Source organism: Aethalodelphis obliquidens, unplaced genomic scaffold (genome assembly GCF_003676395.1).
Source record: "Aethalodelphis obliquidens isolate GAN/ISIS:26980383/991018 unplaced genomic scaffold, ASM367639v1 scaffold14, whole genome shotgun sequence".
In the NCBI taxonomy this organism is placed as follows: Eukaryota; Metazoa; Chordata; class Mammalia; order Artiodactyla; family Delphinidae; genus Aethalodelphis; species Aethalodelphis obliquidens.
In genome coordinates, this window is record NW_020837958.1 from 27,331,836 (window position 1) to 27,352,774 (window position 20,939).

Here is a 20,939-nt window from a genome sequence, read left to right on the forward strand (position 1 = left end):
AGGGAGGGTGGGAGGGAGGGAGACGCAAGTGGGAACATATGTATATATATAAAACGCATATGGGAACATATGTATATATATAAGTGGTTCATTTTGTTGTGAAGCTGAAGCTAACATACCATTGTAAAGCAATTATACTCCAATAAAGATGTTAAAATGAAAAAAAAAATAAAGGAGAGTAAATGAAAAAAAAAAAAACGAGGCAAAATCCACAGAAGACTCCCCTCCCCCCATCCTAACTAAACTCTCATGACCATATTTTGTACATTCAAGGGAAAAGTTGAAAAAAAAGTAAAGACAACAAAATAATGGGAAACTAATTATGTTCAGTAATAGATGACTGAAATGAAAGCTATTAAATAGCAAGAATAACAGAGATTGAACCGTAACTCTCTGACCAAATGGGTTTGCCTCCACTAGAGCCATGTAGGTCCTCAGGGTCTGCATATATGCCTTCTAATTTTTCCCACTGGTCCTGTCCTAGTCTAATTTGTAAATTACCTTGGTCCTGATTTTTTAGTTTTTGTTTCACTGTGTATTTCCTATAGCTGCCTTAAATTCTTTGTGGAATCAAGGAAATATACATTTTTGTATGAAGCACATGCACTCCTACCTTGGACACCAAGAGGGAGCTACCAATTGACTGTTATCAAGCATCCATCAATAACCAGCTAGATGAGGTACCCTAAATACTCACTGTGAAATACTTGAGGGCAGAAATCATGTCATACTGAACTCATAACCATAACACAGCAAGCATAGTAGTAGTTTGCTAAAAGAATAACCTAGAGGATGGTCTAAACTCCCTGTGTGGTATTTCAACAGAGGGACCAAATCAACTATTTGAGTTTATATTAATTGGTATAATACTTGCAGGGTTGAAGATATTTAATTTTTTTATACCATGAAGTTATATTTCTATTTTCCTTCTGATATACATTGTCTTAAAAATAAGTACTTAGTAAAAATTATATATAAACACACAAAGTTAATGAAGCAATATAAAGTGAATATGCTGGTGCCCTAATGGAGGAAAGCACAAAACGAAATTTCAGTACTAGAAATTCTGTTGTTTTATGAGAAGAATCATAAGTTCTATATTAAATGGGTTAGTATACATATTCTACTAAACCTGAAGACAACTTTTACATATATGACATACTTCAGAAGTATAACTTACATCTGTACAGGTTGAGTATCATTAGAATAGAGAAATTCCTTTACCATTTCCTTTTTCTAGCCTTGAGAGGCTGGAGTTATGTCATAGGTCCAATGTTCTTTTATTTTTGAAAGATCAGGTGAAGATACTTTCAAAATGTAAAATATACAGTCTACTATCTTCTGTTCTATAAAACATGGAACATTAAAAGGTTTTAAAATATCAGGTCTTTTTGGACATCCCAAAGTGTGTTTACACTCTTCTTTAAAAGGGCCTCCTCCTCAGAATTCAAGTTAACTTTCACAACATCTGAGACACCATTTTGACCCAAGACACAAGGGATACTGAGAAAGATTTCTTCTTTTATTCCATATAAGCCCTAAAAGGCAAAATTAGGTTATTATTCAGTAACCTGATATGGAAAAGCAGCTATGCAAGACGGCTTCAGAATAAGAATATACAGAGAGACTACGGAGCTCAAGAATCATTCGGAGGGCAGCAGAGTGATCGTCAACAGTACGAAGAGCATCCTAATGTCCTATGACCATGTGAGAACTTGTGTTTAATGACATGAAGAATGTGCCAGATGCCTTCAAAGGGGCCAAAAAGGGCACTGTCTATTTTACCCCTTACCCTTGTCATATTTCTTTCTAAGCGGAAGAATGCCATGCAGTCTGATGAAGGACTGTGAGATCAAGCAGGCTGTGTTTGGCGTAAAATAATCAAGAGAACAGTGAAGGCAGAAGCAGGAAGTGGCTGGGCAGGCTCTGCTTTGTATAATCTTTACATGAGGGGATGCCACTGAGTTTGGACAACAGATGCTAATAGCTGGCTTCTCAAGCTTCCAGAGGTGGAGCCTCCGGTGGAGCCTAAGCTTCCAGGTACTCACATGCTCAGCAGGGTTTATGTAATTCCCCCGCTAGTCACCAGTGGAATGTACTCCTGCCCTCCTGGCTACCACCTGGCTTCTATCCAGGACCTTCCATGATGGACAGGGCCATGGAATAGGTGCAGCCATGGCCACCACCCTGTCCTAGGGCCATGGAGCCTCCCATCAGCAGCCCTGATGTTCCCTCCACTCCTGCAGCTGAAGCCAAGGCTGTAGAGGCAGCTGCTAGAGCCTATTACAACCTGGGTAACCCACACAATGTCTACATGCCCACAAACCAGCCTCCACCTCCTCCCTGGAAGGTAAGAAGACCCAGTAGACCTCTCACACCTCTCTGCCCCCTACCACCCATTGCCTTTTCTTACCCCAGAATGTAGGGCTGGAGGAGGCAATGGGAAGGTCTTCTTGTTCCTCCAGGTGTGCCTGTAAAGTTACCAGGAACCAGCGTTGAGAAAGGGAGAGGCTCCTTGACCCTGGAGTGGTGCCTCCCAGCTTCCCATAATAGTTCAGAGCCCACAGGCACTACTCAGCCAGGCTTCCCTCTCACCGTCTCTGGGGTTCTTCTCAGGAGCTCAGCGTTCCTGCTTTACTCTAGTGGCCCACAGAGGGACTCCCTATCCACCTTTTCCACTGCAGTCCAACTCCCTCATTTTGGTAGCCACTTTATATTCAACCTCCTGATCTCCACCAGAACAGCCACATGTCTTCTCCTCAGGGTCCCCTGCCAGGCTCTACTCACATTCACTCCACTCTGGTCCATGCCTCGCCATGGAAGGCCACTGTCCCACCAGACTGTCAGCCCACATTCCCTTCCCAGCCACATTCCAGCTGCAGTCACACTTGCCTGCCCCCGCTTCCCTTTCCTGTCCTTGGTCATTCTGTTGCTCCCTCTGTGTAGCACAATACCTTTTAGAGCTTTAACATGAGCTGCCAGGGGTTGGGCGGCATCAGGAACAAGGCAGCGTGGCTGGGGCAAAAGCCCTCCTGCCTTCCGTGCTGGTGTTTCAGGAATTTGCTCTCTCTCCTTTCACTGTATCTCTTCCTGCTAGAAAGGGCTTCTTGGATTAGAACTGGAAATGTATGTCCATGCCTTTATGCCATTTGGGGGCTGCTGGGTAGACTGGAAACAAGGGCCCTGACCTCCAAGGCTGCCCTGGCCTAGCCCTGTGTATGTACTGCCATGACCTGCTGCCCCCCCTCCCCCTTAGCCTATCCTCTTCCCTTTAAGCGTCATGCCTGGTTGGCAGTATGACCCCTGGATGCACTGAAATTTGCTTCCTTTCCTCATAGACTGGCCGTGAAGTGAGGAAATGGTTATTTAAAGAGAATTCCCTATTTATCTGACAAAAAATCAAGTTAATATATTAATGTTAAATAAACTCTATTGGCAACTTTATTTGCTGAAAATGTGAAGTAATAAAAATGAAGTAACTGGGAAAAAAGATTAAGAGCATACAAATGATTTTGCTCTTAATGTCAAATGTTTAAGTATTTCCTATAAACTATAACTCATCCACTGATTTGTTCAGTAAAGACTATGAAATTCCCGTATCACTCAACCTCTTTCCAGGAGCATTCATTTGACACCTCCCTGACTCTTCTTCAGGAGCCCTCTGGGGGTAATTGCTTATTCTCCCACAGCCCTTTGTATCCTCAAAAGAGGAAGAGTGTAGAATCCACTGTATACCCCTCACTGTCGCTTCCAGATTATTAATCCCTTGCTCTCTTAAAAACAAAAACAATTCCCCCTGTTTTTTGAGGCCCATCTTATTCAGCTCTTCTTTCCTTTCTAATGACCGTCTACAAACCTCTTGAGTATTCCATCTCATTCATAAAAGACTTTGACCCTAGCAATCTTCTCTCTCTATCCCAGTTTGTGCCATTATCCTTGGTGGCTTCATTGTCCATGTGGATAAATGAACCAATTCCCTTTCTTTCCAGTTTCTTGTCTTCTTTAGCTCATGGGACCTTCTCCCACCCCAAGTATCTTACTCTGAACCTTGTTATGAGGTTCCTCCATATCCAACTTATATTCCTTTCTTGTAACTCTTTTGCTACACCCTAAGACCCTTTGCCTATTTTAATTTTTATAAATATTTCTTAAATTCTTTATTACTCATTTTCTTTTTGTAATTTATTCATTTGTATGTAGATAACATTTAAGGGCAACGGTCTTGAATTTGACTGTGACCCTTTAGCAGAAGGTCAAACTCATTTTTAACAAGTATAGACACCAAAACTACCTACACCTCTATCTATCTCTCTGTCTTCCTCTCTTCTCTCTCCCCCTTTAACACTCCACAAGTAAAACCCAAACCCAGATGAATTCAGTTATCTACTTTCTCCACTCCTGCACTCAGGTCCCTAGAGAAAACCACACAACAAAGCTGATCTTTAACTTTTGTCAAAATTAATACTTATCTACCTCAAGCATCCACCTGACAGTAATTCTGCCTTTATTTTTTGTCAAATTCTATTTCTCACTATCTACAAAGGTGATTTCAAATCTTCTCAAACACCTGACTTTTCTATACCTCCCTTGACTTTCAGTAGATGATTTTGTCTCCTTTCACTAAAAAGAAGTCATCAGATGCTTCCAATGCCAAACTTACCAACCTATATGATTCACTACCTATCTTCTCTTTGTTATCCCCTATTAAAAAAGATAGTTGTCCCTCCTCCTTTCTGGGACTAATACCTTCACCAATGCTCTGGATCCCACCCTCTCTGCTTATTACTTCTATCTTCAATATCTTCTTTACATCTTATCTTTTAAACAACAACAAAAAAACCTGCCTTGCCCTGATTTTCCTCTCCAGTTACTGCTCTCTCTCCTTAATTTCACAGCCACTTACCTCAAAAGAGCTGTTTATACTGGCTTTACTTTCTCCAGTCGACTTAAAAGGTTCTCAGCTGGAGGTGATTTTGCCTTACCAAACATTCCCAAGGGACATTTGGTAATGTCTGGAGACATTTTTTTTTTAACATCTTTATTGGAGTATAATTGTGGAGACATTTTTGATTGTCAAAACTGGTATGCTACTGGCATCTAATGAGTAGAGGCCCGGATGCTGCTAACATCCCACAATGCACAGGACAGCCCCAATAATGAAGAATTATCCAGCCCAAAATCAACAGCGCCGAAGTTAAGAAAACCCTGGTGTACTCCAATCAGAATTTTTCATTTCTATTACTTTATTAAACATCTGCTAAGGTTATCAATGACCTCTGTTACTTTACCTTCCTGGCATTTTAACCCTTATTTTATATGACTTCACATCAATCAAGAACAGAAAACCAATCCTTTCATCTTTAAGGCATCCTCCTTTCACTTGGTTACCATGATTCCATGTTCTCTTGGTTTTTAACTCTGGCCACCACTTAGTCACCTTCGTGGACTCACACTATAAACTCTGCTGTTAATACTGAAATTCCTCAAGACTCAATCTCAATCTGTCTTCTCACTTTATACTCTCTCCTTAGGCAAGCTCGTTGAAATTCATGGTTTCAGCTACCATGTGTAAGGGATATCTACTGTCTTTGCCTGTCTAGTATCTCTTTCTCTCTCTCTTTTTTTTTTTTTCTTAATGTTGACAGAACCTCTCTTTTCCTTTCAGGATCTGCCTCTCTCCGAACTGACAAGTATCACAGGAATGGACAAGTGATCCCAGAAAGGCCAATTATCAAGAAATTAATATGGGTAAAGGGAGAGGCAGGGTTCTGATACTAGAGGCTCTAAGCCTGCAGATGCTGAGGGCCATCTTCGTTGCCCCATGGAAAAAGTCCACATGAGCTTGAAGCCAATAAGAGTGAAAAGATGAGCCAAGATTGTGGAGAGAAAAGGTAGCTCTAATGATATAGTTTGAGCATGTGGTTCGGGCCTCCTTGGCATTTCGGTTACATGAGCCAATATATCTTCTTTTTATTAAGCTAGTTTGGTTTGGCTTCTGTGGCTTTTAACTAAGAGCCCTGATACACACTTTTTACGCTGATGATGCTCATATTTATAACTCCAACCCCAAACTCTTATGAATTCCAGAAGCTTGTACCTAACTGACTATTTCCTCTGAGATATTGCAAAGGCACCTCAAATTCAATTTCTCCATAACTACAAACATGATCTTCAAACCTGATTCTCTCTGAATATGCCTTTCCTCAGTGGATTATATAACCATTTATCTAACTGTGCAAAACAGAAACCTAAGAATGACCTTTATCTCCCTGATTTCCCACTTCATTCCATTATCAAGACCTATGAATTTTACCTCTTAAATATAGTATAGCTCAAATTTGCCACCACCTCTTCATCTCTACTACTACCATCCTCTCTGTTCCGAGCTAACGCACATCCTCTTCCCAAGTTTACCCACCTCTACTCTTGTCCCCTTCAAATCTGTTCCATCCATCACAGCCCCAGGAATCTTTTTAACAAAAAAAGACTGTAAAACCAGTCCCTTTCTTAAGTTCCTTTGGTGGCTTTCCATAGCTCTTATGCTAAGGACCCAAACCCCTCTATAAGACTTTCAGTGGCCTGACCCTGCTTACTTCCTCCAGCCTTATCATGTGCTTCCCTTTGCTCCCTTTGCTCTGTGCATTTCAACCACTGACTTTTTTTTTTCAGATCCTCAAGTGCTCTCTACTTATATCTACCTCAGGTCCCCTACACATGTGTCCCCTCTGCTTGGAATATTAGTCCAGCCTTGCAAATTAACTTCTACTCATTATTCAGATTAGGTCATTTTACTTCCTTAGGAAATCTTCCCTAACCACCACAAACACCCCCTCCGCAGAGTAAATTCTCTTCTTGAATACTCTAAGAACTTCGTAGTTTGTCATCATAGCACTTAACACAATGTGTTATTATATATTTGCAATTGTTTTATTAAGTTCCTATCTTTCATTAAACTCTATGAGGTCAGGGCCTCTATTTTGTTCACCAACATATTCTCAAAATTTTGTATAATGCCTGGCACATAGTAAAGACTCAGCAATATTTAAACAAAGATGGTAAGTGAAGATTCTATTTAAGCCTACCTTAACCATAGTGGAAACTGGATGCACTCTCCTGAGATTTTTCAGAATTGATCTTACCAGACCTGTCACAGACAGTCCAACAGCCCAAGAGGTATACCCCTTCAGCTTGATAATCTCATAGGCACTACAGTTGTGGAAAGTAAGAAAATCAAATTCATGAGAAGTTGATTCAGAGAGAACATAATATTTTTCAAGCATCTGTTCTGAAGCAATCTACATGTCAATACCACTCTTAAAATTTTCTCAGAGATGTCGTCTTGAAATTATTTATGAATAGGCAGTAAAAATTTCTATATTATTCTCATAAACTTCATTATTCACTTCAAATAATAATTCACCCTTCATTCATCGTAAAGGTGGAATATTAGGTCATTGTGCCACTCAAAATGAAACTTTTAGTTTAAAATTTTTTCTTAAATATCCAAACATAGAATCTGATCACCTTGAAAGTTGGCATATACATCTTGCTGACCACATAATATTGTTACTAAGGTGCCAGTGTAAATTTAAACTTTATATAATTATAAGCCAAGTTACACATTTTTCCCAAGAATATATTATTAAATCAACAACATACTGAAATATGGGGAAATGTTCATAATACATTTTCAAAGGAAAATAGCATAATCCTAAACATTATGTAATTTCTTATCTCAGCCTTGTAAAAAACATAATGCATTTTTATAGGAACTTTAGAATCATATCAATCCACCAAATTATTAATAGTGATTATTTTTGAGTGACAGGCTTACAGGTGAGATTATCTTCTTTCTTTAATTAATTAATTAATTAATATTTTGGCTGCATTGAGTCTTCGTTGCTGCATGCGGGCTTTCTCTAGTTATGGCGAGCGGGGGCTGCTCTTCATTGTGGGCTTCTTATTGCAGTGGCTTCTCATTGCAGAGCATAGGCTCTAGGCACACGGGCTTCAGTAGTTGTGGCATGCAGGCTCAGCAGTTGTGGCTTGCGGGCTCTAGAGCACAGGCTCAGTAGTTGTGGCGCATGGGCGTAGTTGCTCTGCGCCATGTGGGATCTTCCCGGACTAGGGCTCGAACCCATGTTCCCTGCCTTGGCAGGCGGGTTCTTAACCACTGCACCACCAGGGAAGCCCCAGGGTGACATTATCTTCTTTACGCTTATGAATTTTCCTATTTTCTACAATAAATATGTATTTTATTTTTGCATTGCCACCAACAGCGATCTCGGGTTTGGACTGACAGTAAAACTCAAAGGACAAAGAAGTTTTAACCTAGCTCTTATATAATTTTGAGAAAAGGATCCAGGACAAGAAACACACAATGTACAGTATCATTATTTGTATCAGATGGTCTCGCAACTACCTAGGCACAGTTTTAAGGCCCCAGGACTGCACACAACACACTCGGTAGCAAATTACACTGATGTGTAAATGGACAAGCTCAACACAGGAAAGTTGGGCCTGCACTACACTTACTGTGGTGTCCTGTGATTTGACTATCAATCCAAAACCAGGGGCACTACTAGAGGGCAAGAGGATTGATGTCAAAATTAAAATTAACTTTCAGATCCTCAGTATAACCAAGACTCTGTGGGGTAAGTAAAAAGAAAGGAAGGAAAGTTTTGCCTATAGATTGATTGACTAGTGGTGTATGAGTTGAACAAAGCTTTGCAGTAGATAAGTGGGGACAAATCTTACCAGTAGAATCTGGATGACAGGTTTACCCTCTCAGGAATTAACAAAATGTCTTGAGAAAGAGAAGAGGGTTGAGAAGAAAATGGCTAAAAACATAATCCTTTAGTTGCTATTAACCATCCTAATGAAATTAAAACCGCTGGTGTAAAAGGGAGGATAGAGAACAATCAGTTTCAAGGCTGGTATTTTAAGACAAAGACTGACCCATGCTGTAAACTAAATGCTCTATTCAGAACCTGGAAAGACATCCTATTAAATCATGATGTCACTCCCCTGCAATTGTTAGTTAGGCACTGGAAAATCAGAGGCTATAACATAAAAGAGTTGAGTCATTTTTAGATAAGTACTAGCAGTATCCTGAGGATTCTTTGTAACTATAGATCCTCTGCTAAGGGGCAAATAATTTAATGCTGGACACTGCATTGTTGAGAGGACTAACTGGAATGAGTACTGATCTGTAATGTGTTGCAGTGTTTGGTATTCAAATCATACAGGACTACAGTGGAAAATGTGATCTTAATCACTATTCCCTTATAGCAATAGTGTTTCAAATGAAAAAGAAACTAGCAGTCCCTGTAGTACAATTATCTGGGATTGGGCAAACAAAAGCCTAACACTGTGACCTCCCTAGAAAGACGGACTACTCCATGACATCTGGAAACCAGTATTGGCTAAAACATGTTCCTTTGTGGCTGGGTTATAACTGAGCCACCAGATCAGTTAGATTCCTGCATTTACTGGGAAATGGTCTCTAGTGGTCCCTGTAACTGGAAATATATGGTACAATATATGGGTAAGGGACATTTTTGTTAAGATATGAAATGATACTGTAATATTAACATATGTTTCATTTGCTAGGCATTAATTTCATCTCTTATCCAAAGCTATGTGGCATAACAAAGGTTTGTAGGTCCCCTTAAGGAAATTTAAGAAAATGAAACATACCAATAAAAATTATCACAGTGAAAAGATATGTGGGGATATTGACCTGAAACTTCCAATTGATGTGGAAATAGTTTGACTAGAAGAAGAAATAAATTTGCTTTAGAGAAACTGAACACACAAATGCATCTATCAATAACTTTAATAAGGTACAAGTGATAGTAAATAAAAGGGCAAAATAAGATAGTCCAATTAGTTAAGAATTACCAAAACATCTGGTGAGGGATTTTGGTTACCTATTGGATCTTATAGATCCTGGTAATTATAGGTGTATACAAGCTTGGTTTTCTTCTATGTGTAAAATATTAGGACATGCTTGTCACAGGAACTATGAAGGATATATGATACAAAGATAATCACCCAGGTCATGGGTGAATGGTTAACAGCAGGTATGGACCCTTTTCAAAAAGGCAGGAGTATCTGGGAAGATGACTTTGAGTTTGCTTTTTCACAAAACAGTTTCCTAGGTTTAAAAATCTAGTTAAATACTGGAGGATTCTAGGAAGATGGAGAAGTAGGAAGCACCAGGAATCTATCTCCCCAACTAGACAATAACTGCACTGCCAGAATCTGTCTGATATAACTTTTGGTGGAACTCTGGAGTCTTCTGAAAGCTTGAAATTTCCAGGGGAAGGTTTGTATGTTCAACTGTGCTTAGTTTCAGCCAATTTCAGCCCTTAGCAGAGTAGCAGGGCTGTTTACATGTACGGAAAGCAGTCTGTGCACAGCCTGTGAAAAGCACCCTTTCCTCCAAATATCAGAGATCTGTTCTCTAATGACTGATTACTGCTTCTGATGACAGAGGGGTAGACAAAGAGGGCAAAGCCATTTGTTGCACCTCCCCACTACTGTTGCAAGCCTCTCCCCCTCTGGCTAAACTAACCTCCAAGGAATGTAAAGGGCAGGCACCCTTTCCCCCTTCCCTTAGTATTTCTTTTTCCCCTCATGGGAGCCAGACATTAAAGACCAGAACATACAAAAGCAGTGGCATATTTGGGGGAAATTAGAAAGTAACCACGTATGCCCAGGGAAAAGCACAGGCCTAGAAAAAACCTCAAAGGGGCTTCCCTGGTGGCGCAGTGGTTGAGAGTCCGCCTGCCGATGCAGGGGACACGGGTTCGTGCCCCAGTCTGGGAAGATCCCACATGCCACGAAGCGGCTGGGCCCGTGACGTACCACAAAAAAAAAAAAAAACAGGGCTTCCCTGGTGGCACAGTGGTTGAGAGTCTGCCTGCCGACGCAGGGGACACGGGTTCGTGCCCTGATCTGGGAGGATCCCACATGCCGCGGAGCGGCTGGGCCCGTGAGCCATGGCGGCTGAGCCTGCGCGTCCGGAGCCTGTGCTCCGCAATGGGAGAGGCCACAACAGTGAGAGGCCCACATACCGCAAAAACAAAACAAAACAAAACAAAAACCTCAAAGACCTTAAGAGTACACCTCAGGTTGGTCCTTGGCACAGAAACAGCCTTCAACAATCAAAAAACAAAAGCGATAACAATAACAACAAAAACCCAGCAAACCTGGGGAAGGGATAGAATCTGATAACGTTGTCATATATTACTAGATTCAAACATCCAGTTTTCAACAACAGCAACAACAACAACAAAACACAAGGCATACAAAGAAATATAAAAGCATGGCCCATTCAAAGGAAAAAATGAATCAACAGAAACTGTCCCTGGGGGGAAAAAAAAACTGATGGCAGATGTACTAGACAAAGACTTTAAAACAACTGTCTTAAAGATACTCAAAGAACTAAAGGAAGAGGTAGAGACAGTCAAGAAAATGATGAGTGAACAAAACGGAAATACCAATAAAGAAATATAAAACCTAAAAAGAACCCCCACCCCCAAAATTCTAGAGCTGAAAAGCACAATAACTGAAATGAAAAAAATCACTAGATGGACTAAGAAGCAGATTTGAGCAGGCAGAAGACAGAATCAGCAAATGTGAAGATAGGACAATGGAAATTACTGACTCAGGAACAGAAAGAAAAAAGACTGAAGAAAAGTGAAAAACAAGATCATCAGCAGATTTCTCACCAGAAACTTTGGAGGCCAGAAGGTACTGGGCAGATATATTTAAAGTGATAAAAAGAAAACAACTGTCAACCAAGAATCATATCTTATACCGGCAAAACTGTTCTTCAAAAGTGAGGGAAAAATTAAGACTTTGCCAAAGAAACTAAAGCTTAGGGAGTTCATCACCACTAGACCAGTCCTGCAAGAAATACTCAAGGCAGTCCTGCAGGATGAAATAAACAATAACTTGAAGCCATGTGAAAAAATAAAGGTCTCAATAAAGGTAAATGCATGGGCAGTTATAAAAGCTAGTAATATTGTAACAATGGTTTATACTTACACTTTTTATTTTCTGCATAATTTAGGAGACTAATACATTAAAAAAATTAGTCTAAAAGCTAGTATTACTGTGACTTTGGTATGTCACAGTAATTTTCAAATTTAAGAAACAATTGCATTTAAAAGAATTATTAGTTTATATTTTGGGGCAAACAGTGTGCAAAGATGCAATTTTGTGACATCAACAATCAAAAGGGGTGAGGATGGAACTATGAAGAAGCAGAGGTTTTGTATGTTATTGAAGTTAAGCTGGTAGAAATTCAAATAAGTGTATTATAACTTTAGGGTGCTAAAGGTAATCCCCCATGGCAACCAAAATGAAAATAGCTATAATAGCTATAGGATATATACAAAAGAAAATGAGACAGGAATTTAAATATTTCACTGCAAAAAATAAACACAAAAGAAGACAGTAATGCAGGAAATGAGAAACAAGAAGCTCTAAAGCATATAGAAAACAAATAGCACAATGACAGAAGCCCCCATTATCAGTAATTACTTTAAATGTAAACAAATTACACTCTACAATCAAAAGAGATTGACATAATGGATCAAAACACAGAAGCCAAGTACATGCTGTCAACATGAAACTTACTTTAAAGCCAAAGACACAAATAGATTAAAATGACAGAATGGAAAAAGATATTTTATGCAAATAGTAACCAAAAGGGAGCAGGGGTGGCTATACTAATGTCAGATAAAACAGACTTCAAATCAAAAAAGTTTACAGTAGGCAAAGAAGGACATTACATACTAATTAGAGGTTCAATAAAGAAAATGAAAGAAAATAAAACAATAATTATAAACACGTATGCATCTAATAGCAGACCATCAAAATACATGAAGCAAAAACTGACAAAACTGAAGGGAGAAATAGACAGTTCTACAATAATAATTGAAGACTTAAATACCCAACTTTCAATAATGGATAGATCAATCAAACAGAAGGTAAGTAAGGAAACAGAGAATTCAACACCACAGACCAACTAGATCTGACAGACAAATGGAACACTTTACCCAACATCAACACCACAGACCAACTAGATCTGACAGACAAATGGAACACTTCACCCAACAATAACAGCATCTACATTCTCCTCAAGTGCACATGGGATATTTTCGAGAATAGACCATACGTTTACGTTATGCCACAAATTAAGTCTCAATAGATTTAAAAAGACAGGCATCATGCAAAGTATATTCTCTGACACAATGAGGTGAATTTAGAAATCAATAACAGAAGTAACACTGGAAAATTCACAAATCTGTGGAAATTAAAAAGCACACTCTATAACAACCTAATGGATCAAAGAAGAAAGCACAATGGAAATTAGGAAATACTTAGAGATGAATGAAAATGAAAACATAACATAAAACTTATTGGTCAGAGAGAAAGCAGTGCTAAAGGGTAAACTTATAGCCATATATGCTTACATTAAAAAACACGAAAGATGTCAAACTAACATTACAACTTAAGGAACTAGAAAAAAAAGAACAAATTAAACCCAAATCTAGCAAATGGAAGTAAATAATGAAGATCAGAAATAACAAAATAGAGAATGGAAAAACAATAGGAAAAAATCAATGGTTCTTTGAAAAGATCAACAAATTGACAACTTTTAGCTAGATGAATTAAGAAAAAAGAGAGAAGACTCAAATTACTAAAATCAGAAATGAAAGTGGAGCCATTATTACTGATTCTAAGCATTACCCATTTACCAAGGCCAGACAAAGTCACTATAAGAAAAAAGCTAGAGGCGGAGGCACCACACGGGCCCGGGCAAGCTTCTGGGTTGCAGCCATACGCCACGGCCTAGCATGTCGGAAGTGGATGAGGAGCAGCCCATGGAGACAATGGGCGCCACCGACAACGGACACGAGGCCACCACTGAAGGCAAGTCGCCAGCCGGCACTGGGGTCACGGTGGGTGCTGAAGGCGGAAGCACGGCGCCCCAGGCTGGCAACCAGAACGGCACGGAGGGCTACTAGATAAATGTCAGCAAGAACAAGGAGGATGCAGGAAAACTGTTCACTGGTGGCCTGAGCTGGGATACCAGCAAAAAGGACCTAAAGGACTATTTTACCAAATCTGGAGAGCTCGTTGACTGTACAATAAAAATGGATCAAAAAAAAAAAAAATGGATCCCAGGCCTTCCCTGGTGGCACAGTGGTTGAGAGTCCGCCTGCCGATGCAGGGGACAGGGGTTCATGCCCGGGTCTGGGAAGATCCCACATGCCGCGGAGCGGCTGGGCCTGTGAGCCATGGCTGCTGAGCCTGCGCGTCCGGAGCCTGTGCTCCACAACGGGAGAGGCCACAACAGAGAGAGGCCCGTGTACCGCAAAAAAAACAAAAACAAAAACAAAAACATACCAAGTATCTTTTCCAAACACAATGTTACAAAACTAGAAATTAACAGGAGGGAAACCGGAAAGTTCAAAAATATATGGAAATTAAACAACACACACCTGAACAACCAAAGAGTCAAAGAAGAAATCAAAAGGGAAATTTAAAAATATCTTGAAACAATGAAAATGGAAACACAACATACGAAAACTTATGGGATGAAGCAAGAGCAGTTCGTAGAGAGGGAAGTCTATACAGCATTAAATGCCTACATTAAGAAAAAAGAAAGACCTCAAATAAACAACCTCAAGGAGCCAGTAATAGAAGAACAAACCAAGTCCAAAGTTAGCAGAAGGAAGGAAATAACAAAGATCAGAGTGGAGATAAATTAAACAGAGACTAAAAGGACAATAGAAAAGGTCAATGAAACTAACACCTGGCTTTTCGAAAAGTTAAAATTGACAAACTAGACTAAGGAAAAAAGAGCTAAGACTCAAAATCAGAAATGAAAACAGAGACCTTACCACTGATACCACACAAATGCAAAGGATCAGGACACTACTATGAACAATTATATGCCAACAAATTGGATACCCTAGAGGAAATGGATAAATTCCTAGAAACATAAACCTACCAACACTACATAATGAAGAAATAGAATAAATGAACAGACCAATAATGAGTAAAGAGATTGAATCAGTAATCAAAAATCTCCCAACAAAGAGAAGTCCAGGACCAGATGGCTTCCCTGGTGAATCTACCAAACATTTAAAGAATTAATGCCAATCCTTCTCAAACTCTTCCCCAAAATTGAAGAGTAGGGAAAACTCCCACACTCATTTTATGAGACCAACATTACTCTAATACCAAAACCAGATAAGGCTGCTACAAGAAAACTATAGGCCAATTTCCCTGATGAATACAGATGCAAAAATTCTCAACAAAATATTAGCAAACCAAATTCAACAATATATTGAAAGGATCATAAATCATGATCAAGTGGGATTTATCCCTGGGATGTAAGGATGTTTTAACATATGCAAATCAATAAATGTGATATACCACATTAACAGAATAAAAATAAAAATTTTATTATCATTGCAATAGATGCAGAAAAAGCAATTACCAAAATTCAATACCTGTTCATGTCAATATCATATTAACAAAGTGGGTAGAGAAGGAATGTACCTAAACATAATAAAAGCCATATATAACAAGCCCACAACTAACATACTCAAAGGTGAAAACCTGAAAGCTGTTCCTCCAAGATCAGCAACAAGACAAGTGTTCCCACTCTCACCACTCCTATTCAACACAGTACTGAAAAGTCCTAGCCAGAGCAATAAGGCAGGAGCCAAAATGAAAAGGTATCCAAATTAGAATAAAAGAAGTAAAACTGTCTCTGATAACAGATGATATGACCTTATTTATAGAAAATCCTAAAGACCCCACCAAAAACTAATAGAGCTAATCAGTACATTTAGTGAAGTTTCAGGATACAAAATACAGAAATCAGTTGTGTTTCTATACACTAACAACAAATTACCTGAAAAATAAATAAAGAAAACAATCCCATTCACAATAATATCAAAAACAATAGATACTTAGGAATAAATTTAATCAAAGAGATTAAATATCTGCACACTCAAAACTATAAGACTTTGATGCAAAAAAATGAAGCAGACACAAATAAATGGAAAGACATCCCATGTTCATGGATTGGAAGTAGTAATATTGTTAAAATGTTCATACTATCCAAAGCATTCCATAGATTCAATGCAATCTAAAATACCAACAGCATTTTCACAGAAATATAAAAAACAATCCTAAAATTCATATGGGGCCACAAAAGACCCCAAATAGCCAAAGCAATCCTGAGAAAGAAGAAAAAAGTTAGAGGCATCACACTGCCTGATTTCAAACTATATTACAAAGCTATAGTAATCAAAGCAGTATAGTACTGGAATAAAAACATATAGACCATCACACTGCCTGATTTCAAACTATATTACAAAGCTATAGTAATCAAAGCAGTATAGTACTGGAATAAAAACAGACATATAGACCAATGAAACAGAATCGAGAGCCTAGAAATAAGCCCTTGCAGATACTGTCAACGGATATTTGACAAGGGAGCCAAGAATACTCAGTGGAAAAATACAGTCTTTACAATGAATGGTGTTGGGAAACTGAATAATCACATGCAGAGGAATGAAACTGGACCCATATCTTATGCTGCTCACAAAAATCAACTCAAAATGGATTAAAGCTTTAAACAGAAGCCTGAAAGTGTAAAACTCCTAGAAGAAAATGTAGGGGAAAAACTCCTTGACATTGGTCTTGACAATGATTCTTTTGGATATGACACCAAAAGCACAAGCAACAAAAGCAAAATAAATGACTGGGACTACATCAAACAAAAAAAAATATTTGCAAACCATGTATCTTATAAGGGGTTAATATTCAAAACATCTAAGGAACTCATACAACTCAATACCAAAAATGCCGATTTAAAAATGGGCAGAGGGGGCTTCCCTGGTGGTGCAGTGGTTGAGAGTCCGCCTGCCGATACAGGGGACACGGGTTCGTGCCCCGATCCGGGAAGATCCCACATGCCGCGGAGCGGCTGGGCCCATGAGCCATGGACGCTGAGCCTGCGCGTCCGGAGCCTGTGCTCCGCAACGGGAGAGGCCACAACAGTGAGAGGCCCACGTACCGAAAAAAAAAAAAAGGGCAGAGGAACCAAACAGACATTTTTCCAAAGAAAACATACAAATGGTTAACAGGTGCATGAAAAGATGCTCAACTTCACTAATCATCTGGGAAATACAAATGAAAACCACAGTGAGATATCACCTGACACCTGTTTGAATGGCTATCACCAAGAGGACACATGTTGGCGAGGATATGAAGAAAAGGGAACACTCGTGCACTGCCTGCGGGAATGTAAATTGCTACAGCCACTATGGAAAACAGTATGGAGTTTCCTCAAAAAAATTAAAAATGGAACTACCATATGACTTAGCAATCCCACTTTGGGGCATATATCCACAGGAAATGAAATCAGTATCTCAAAGAGATACCAACACTCCCATATTCACTTCAGCATTATTCACAATAGCCAAGATATGAAAACAACCTTGATGTCCATCTACAGATAAATGTCTAAAGAAGATGTGGTATATAGATATACAATGGAATATTCAGCTACAAAAAAGAAGGAAATTTTGCCATTTGTGACATAGATGGACCTTGAAGGCCTTATGCTAAGTGAAATAAGACTGACAGAGAAAAAAAATACTGTATGATATCACATATGTGGAAACTAAAAAAGCCAGACTCATAGAAAGAGAGAATAGAATGGTGGTTGCCAGAGGCTAGGGGAAAGGAGAAATGGGGAGATGTTGGTCAAAGGATATAAACTTCCAGATGTAAGATGAATAAGTTCTGAGGATCTAATGTTGGCTATAGTTAACACTACTATATTTTACATATATACTTGAAAGTTGCTAAGAGAGTAAATCTTCTCTTAGTGAATCTTCTCTCTCCTTTCTTTTGTGGTGTTCCCACCACAAATAACCATGTTATATGCATTAAACTTACATGTTATATGTCAATTATATATCAGTAAAGCTGGAAAAAAACAAAGTATTGTGTATTTGGATGGGTGCGGTTTATTGTCATAAATTTACCTAAATGACATTGTTTTAAAAAGAAAAAAAAGGAATGGTATGGAAATATCATCCTTATGCAGTTAAACGGAGTAGAAGGGACTCACCTGGATTTGAAACAATAAGCATCTTACAGTCAGGACTATTTTGGACTATGGCAGGAATGATTGATTTCATGATATTCACATTACGTTGGACCAGGTCAAGGCGACTTTCTCCTTCCTGCTGCTGTGCATCTGCTGTGACAATAACTAATTTGGAATTTGCAGATATACTGTAATCTAAAGAAGGAAACAAAAGAAACTATTTGGTCAAGACTGCCATAATCACTGTGCTTTAATTCTTTAAAAGTCTATTGTATGATGATGGTATTAAAGTACTACTTTCATGTCTGGCATTTGCAGATGAACAGATTTTCCATATAGTAATGTTATCTTGTATAATCTGAAGGAAATTTTGTTACTATGATTTACCAATGTTCACATGGCTTTTTTAAAAAAAAATAATAACAGAACCTACCATGGCTTTTAGCCCACATTCTCATTTGTTATTAAGGCCTGAGGCACTACAAGTCAGCTCTCTGGATTTTTAGAAATACCATATGAATCAGAAGCTTAGAACTCTGAGAATTTATGTGTGTTTCATGATTCGAAGAGTGAGAATGTATTTACTTACATTATTTACTTAAAATTATTACTATAACTTGTTTATGTATTTGAGATCATAAACAAGTTCTTGATTCACACAAGAAAATTAATTACCTTCTAAATCTGATGACCAATTGTAAAATGTTTCACCTATTAAACCCAAGGACAAGGGCTTTCCTGGTGGCGCAGTGGTTGAGAATCTGCCTGCCAATGCAGGGGACACAGGTTCGAGCCCTGGTCCGGAAGGATCCCACATGCTGCGGAACAACTAAGCCTGTGCGCCACAACTACTGAGCCTGCGCTCTAGAACCCGCGAGCCACAACTACTGAGGCCCGTGCACCTAGAGCCCATGCTCCACAACAAGAGAAGCCACCACAATGAGAAGCCCACGCACCGCAACGAAGAGTAGCCCACACTCACTGAAACTAGAGAAAGCCCGCGCGCAACAACAAAGACCCAACGCAGCCAAAAATTTTAAAACATAATTAAAAAAAAAAAAACAACGACAATATGTTACAATGCTCACTATCCCATACTGGACTTTTTAAAAACTATCATATACTTAGAAGTTAGTTATTTTCTATTTGGATGTCAAAATAAATTAGCCAAAATCTCTATATGTCATCTCCATTTTAAAAAAACTTATTTTTATGCTCTTTTGAAAAGGAAATTTGCTTGATTTTAAACATACTATTGCACCTCTATGATCATTCTTATATCTTTCTAATCCAATTTATAAACAGTAAACATCTGAATGGTTTTCCTGCCCCAGTAAAGATTTTAATTAGAAAGACAAACTTAGAGAATTTCATTTCTTAGGCTGGCAAGTTTCACATTAATCTAAGAGATTATCTTTCCCTTGTATCAAATAAAAGATCTACACAGGGCTTCCCTGGTGGCGCAGTAGTTGAGAGTCCGCCTGCCGATGCAGGGGACACGGGTTCGTGCCCCGGTCCGGGAAGATCCCACATGCCGTGGAGAGGCTGGGCCCGTGAGCCATGGCCGCTGAGCCTGCACGTCCAGAGCCTGTGCTCCCCAACGGGAGAGGCCACAACAGTGAGAGGCCCGCTTACCGCAAAAAAGAAAAAAAAAAAAAGGTCTACAGGAGGAAGTTCTCTTCTCTCTCTGCATACATAGTCTACTCACTCTTGCTCAAAGACCTTGCTTGACATCATCTTCCATAAAGTCTTATCTAACCACAGAAATCCAAAGTAATCTCTCAACCTCTGTCTCTCTCTGTAACTCTCTATCCCAGCCCCTCGTTTTCTCCCTCCTCCCCCCTCGACTTTTAGAGAATAAACTGGCAAAAAGCCTCGCAACTTCTCCAGAATCATCTCGCCATAGCTCAGATCAACTATTTGAAATATTATGTCCGACAACTTCAATTAAAGTGTATACCAGAGTAAAATATCAAGTCTTTTCACAATCTGCCAACAAGTTAACTTACTAGCTTTGTGTCTTATTTTTATTTCAGATTTTCCAGGTACCCTGATTCTGTTAATGCCATCATCTCCTTACCTGTTATTTATTTTCCTTTCTAAATATAACTCAGTCCTCCCAGAGACAGCAAACCATAGTGGTCTGGAGCAAAGGCTTCTTCAAATACCAATTCCTCTGCCAGGCATCCCCTAATTATATCATTCATAAATACTACTCTGACTTCACTGAATTTTTATAGCACTTACTGCCTATAATTCTCACATAGTCCTTATTTATAATGCCTTATGTTATCTTCCTGTGGTTATGTTGTATTTATACCCTTAACTTGATCGTTAGATCCATAATAACAGATTCTGGTCTCATACTACCTTAAAACCTTAAAAAGGTTTACTACCTATTCATATTCAAATAACATATTAAGTTTTATCTGTTTTGAATCATAAGGTATGTATTACTTTAGATAACTATTATCTGACATTTATCCATGTTAATGTGTGTCCCTCTAGTTCATTCACTTTCATTGCTGTGTAATATTACAGTGCATAATTGATCAACTTAGTATTGTTATACAATGAATTATTTCCAGTTTGGGGCTATTACAAATGACAACACTATACATCCTTGTACATGTATCTTAGTGCACATGTACACAAATTTCTCTTGGGAATATACCTAGGAGTGCAATTTCTAGGTTTGGGATATGTTCAACTTCACCAGGTAATGACAAACTTAAAAAAAAAAACATAGTTTTACTATAATACATTTCTACATGTCATGCAC

General features: G+C 38.9%; 1 protein-coding gene and 1 pseudogene across 1 annotated transcript in view; one reads left to right on the plus strand and one right to left on the minus strand.

The window, feature by feature from the left end:
* Positions 1-221: 221 nt before the first annotated feature.
* The window catches only part of LOC113624938 (L-lactate dehydrogenase C chain-like), a 32,675-nt gene continuing 11,957 nt past the window's right edge, over positions 222-20,939 (minus strand). The window contains exons 3-4 of the mRNA XM_027115241.1: positions 18,179-18,352; positions 222-1,538 (exon numbers count right to left, since the gene is read on the minus strand). Coding sequence (XP_026971042.1) covers positions 1,453-1,538; positions 18,179-18,352 — 260 coding nt within the window. The 3' untranslated portion in view covers positions 222-1,452. The remainder of the gene's footprint in view (positions 1,539-18,178; positions 18,353-20,939) is intronic.
* On the plus strand, positions 1,425-4,287 carry LOC113624937 (WW domain-binding protein 2 pseudogene; annotated as a pseudogene).